This window comes from Merops nubicus, unplaced genomic scaffold (genome assembly GCF_000691845.1).
Source record: "Merops nubicus isolate BGI_N331 unplaced genomic scaffold, ASM69184v1 scaffold24447, whole genome shotgun sequence".
Taxonomy (NCBI): Eukaryota; Metazoa; Chordata; class Aves; order Coraciiformes; family Meropidae; genus Merops; species Merops nubicus.
The window spans coordinates 864-3,315 of record NW_008618655.1 but is presented as its reverse complement, the minus strand read 5'-3'; the positions used below and the strand labels follow the sequence as shown (position 1 = coordinate 3,315).

At 58.2% G+C, this 2,452-nt stretch overlaps 1 protein-coding gene across 1 annotated transcript in view; it reads right to left on the bottom strand.

Moving 5' to 3' along the window:
* Positions 1 to 1,330: 1,330 nt before the first annotated feature.
* Positions 1,331 to 2,452, bottom strand: part of LOC103776045 (PHD finger protein 13-like) — a 1,557-nt gene continuing 435 nt past the window's right edge. Inside the window, exons 3-5 of the mRNA XM_008943532.1 lie at positions 1,979 to 2,400; positions 1,667 to 1,705; positions 1,331 to 1,557 (exon numbers count right to left, since the gene is read on the bottom strand). Coding sequence (XP_008941780.1) covers positions 1,331 to 1,557; positions 1,667 to 1,705; positions 1,979 to 2,400 — 688 coding nt within the window. The remainder of the gene's footprint in view (positions 1,558 to 1,666; positions 1,706 to 1,978; positions 2,401 to 2,452) is intronic.

The window sequence follows — 2,452 nt, the reverse complement described above, 5'->3', positions numbered from 1 at the left end:
TTAGAGCACATGGGGCCCCAAGAGATCACACACACCGCGCACAGGGGACATAGAGGGGGAAAAGCCTTCCACTGCCAAGCTTCACCAGGGGCCTGGAGGAGGCACATCCCGTGTCTTGGGAGCAGCAGTTGCATAGCAGAAGGGGCTAGGGGCCCACTCTTGACACATCATTAGGTTTCACTCTACATGTCCAGGAGAAAGAAAAAACAAACGCCAGAACCATGGATTTCTGTGATGGAGGCAGTGCTGGGCAGCAAGGCCTTCCCAGCTCCTGGCTCCATCTGAGCTCAGGGCTCAGCACCTAGCTGGTGTCAGAGCAGATGCTCCACTAGACAGCCCTGCAGGCAGGAGATGGCCACAGGGCACAAGCTTCAGTCATTTTAAACTGAAGTGGAAATTGTGGAAAGCTAGCTGGAGCACTCTCCTGCTCCCCTTTCAAAGGGCTCCCAGGCCTGCCATGACCAGCTCCGAGAACTTCAGTCTCCTACCAGGAATCCCAACACCCGGCATACAGGAGACCTCAGTGCCAGTGGAGAACATGAACAGAGGAGGGCTGCTCAGCAAGAACAGCCTTTATAATCGCCTACTAGAGGATGCCTTTGCTGCTCCGGACCCAACAGGACTATCCTGGGGCTGATGGACACAGCAAATGAAGCTAGGAGCACCATGGGCCAGGGGAGGGACCTCCCCTGTGCAGCCTACAAGGCTGATGAGCCAGAAATGGATGGCTCCACCAGTACCCCCAAGACACAGAGCCCTGATCTGCTTCAGGCATCAGCAGGACTAACGTCCCTTCCCATCCCATCCAGGAGAGCAGCACGCAACATGGAGGGAGCTCTCCTGGGCTGCACCCACTTGCTGGAGAACTTGGGTCACTGGGGCTTTGCCATCGCAGCCCACCCGAAGGTCGAAGGCAAGGAAAAGTAAGCAAAAAGGAGGAAGGGGTGGGGAGAGTGTCACGTCCTGGGATAAGTGTACGCTTCCACCACACCACAGGAAAAACTACTTAGACTAGGTTCTCCTTGTCTGCCCTGGGGGAAAGGCACTGAGCTTCGTGCAAGGACAGAGATGTTTCCAAGTGACCTAGTGCACGGCTGGACCACCCTCCTCTCCACCCAGCACCTCTGTGGTACCCGAGCTCTACGGCCAACGCGATCCCCAGGGAGGATGCACGTGGCAGCTTCCAGGAGTCAAGACGTGCGAGGGGGACAGCCCAGCCCCGCGGCACAGTCCCTCCTCTGCCCTTCCTGTGCATTGATTGTCTACCCAAACAGGGCTACAGTCTTCGGTTCAGAAAGGGGACCCCTGGCCTCCCTGCTCTGGAGGAGCTTCAGTCACAGAAGCGCTTGCGGGGCACCGTCCGCGCTCGGTTCGAGCGGCGAATCTCCTGCTTGGCGTCGCGGCAGCGCTGGCAGATGAAAACCTCAGGCACGTTGGACTTGCGGATCTTGGCACAAGAGAGGTGGATCCAGGTAGCGCATTCGTTGCATTCGATCATGGGCCTCCCCGCGAAGGGCTTCAAGCAGAAGCAGGTGATCAGATCCCAGGCGTCGTCGTCTGGTCAGGGAGAGACACAGCGGTCAGAAACCACCTTACCTGCTGCAGGTCTGGCTGTGGTCAGGCTAGCCGCTTCCACTGGTGTTAGATGGGACAGCCCCCCACTCACCTTCTGCTTTGGTGTTGGGAGCTGCTGGGAATTCGACCGCTAGAGTTGCAAAAGGGGGAGAAAGAGAAAAATATAAATAAAGACCAGATGAGCAAGGCAGCCCTCCACCCCACTTCAGGTCGGTACCGTTCATTCTGCAGGACAGAGCTGCCAAAGGGCAGGCCAGCTCACAGCCCCCTGCTCTTCTGTCCCCCTGGGTCCCAGAGGTGCTCTGCTTGCTGGGAGAAATGTGGGCCATCAACAAGCCCTCCCTGCTGCCAGCGTAGGTGGCTCCAGCACAACAGGGCCCTCCGTACTCCCTTCAACACTTACCACTAAGCTGTGAGCTCCCTCGGCTCACATCTTCCCCTTCGCTTTGGTCCAAGGTACTGCAGGTACTGGGGCTTTTCCTCCCTCCAGAGCAGGGGTCATGCTCCTTTAGCTGAGGATCATCTCCTGCTGGCTTCTCGGTCCCCTGCGCTCCATGCATCCAGTCCTTCTCGGCCTTCATCAGCTCCTCCAGGAGGGAGCTGGGCTGGGTGTCCCCAGCCAGGTTGAGGGAAGGCTCCAAGAGCTGCTCTTTCACAGGAGGCAGCTGTCCCTCCAGCACAGCCGGCTCCTTCACCTCATCCTGCTCTGCCCCAAAGCCCTTCCCCACACTCAGTGGCACGCTATTCTCCACCTCCTGCTCCAAAACGAGTTTCTTTGCTGGTGGTTTCTTCCGTTTGGTTTGCTGGGGCTGGACGTCATAGAAGCTGGTGGGGAAAGCGGAGCAGCTCACAAGCAGGCTGGTGTCCACAGGCCCCC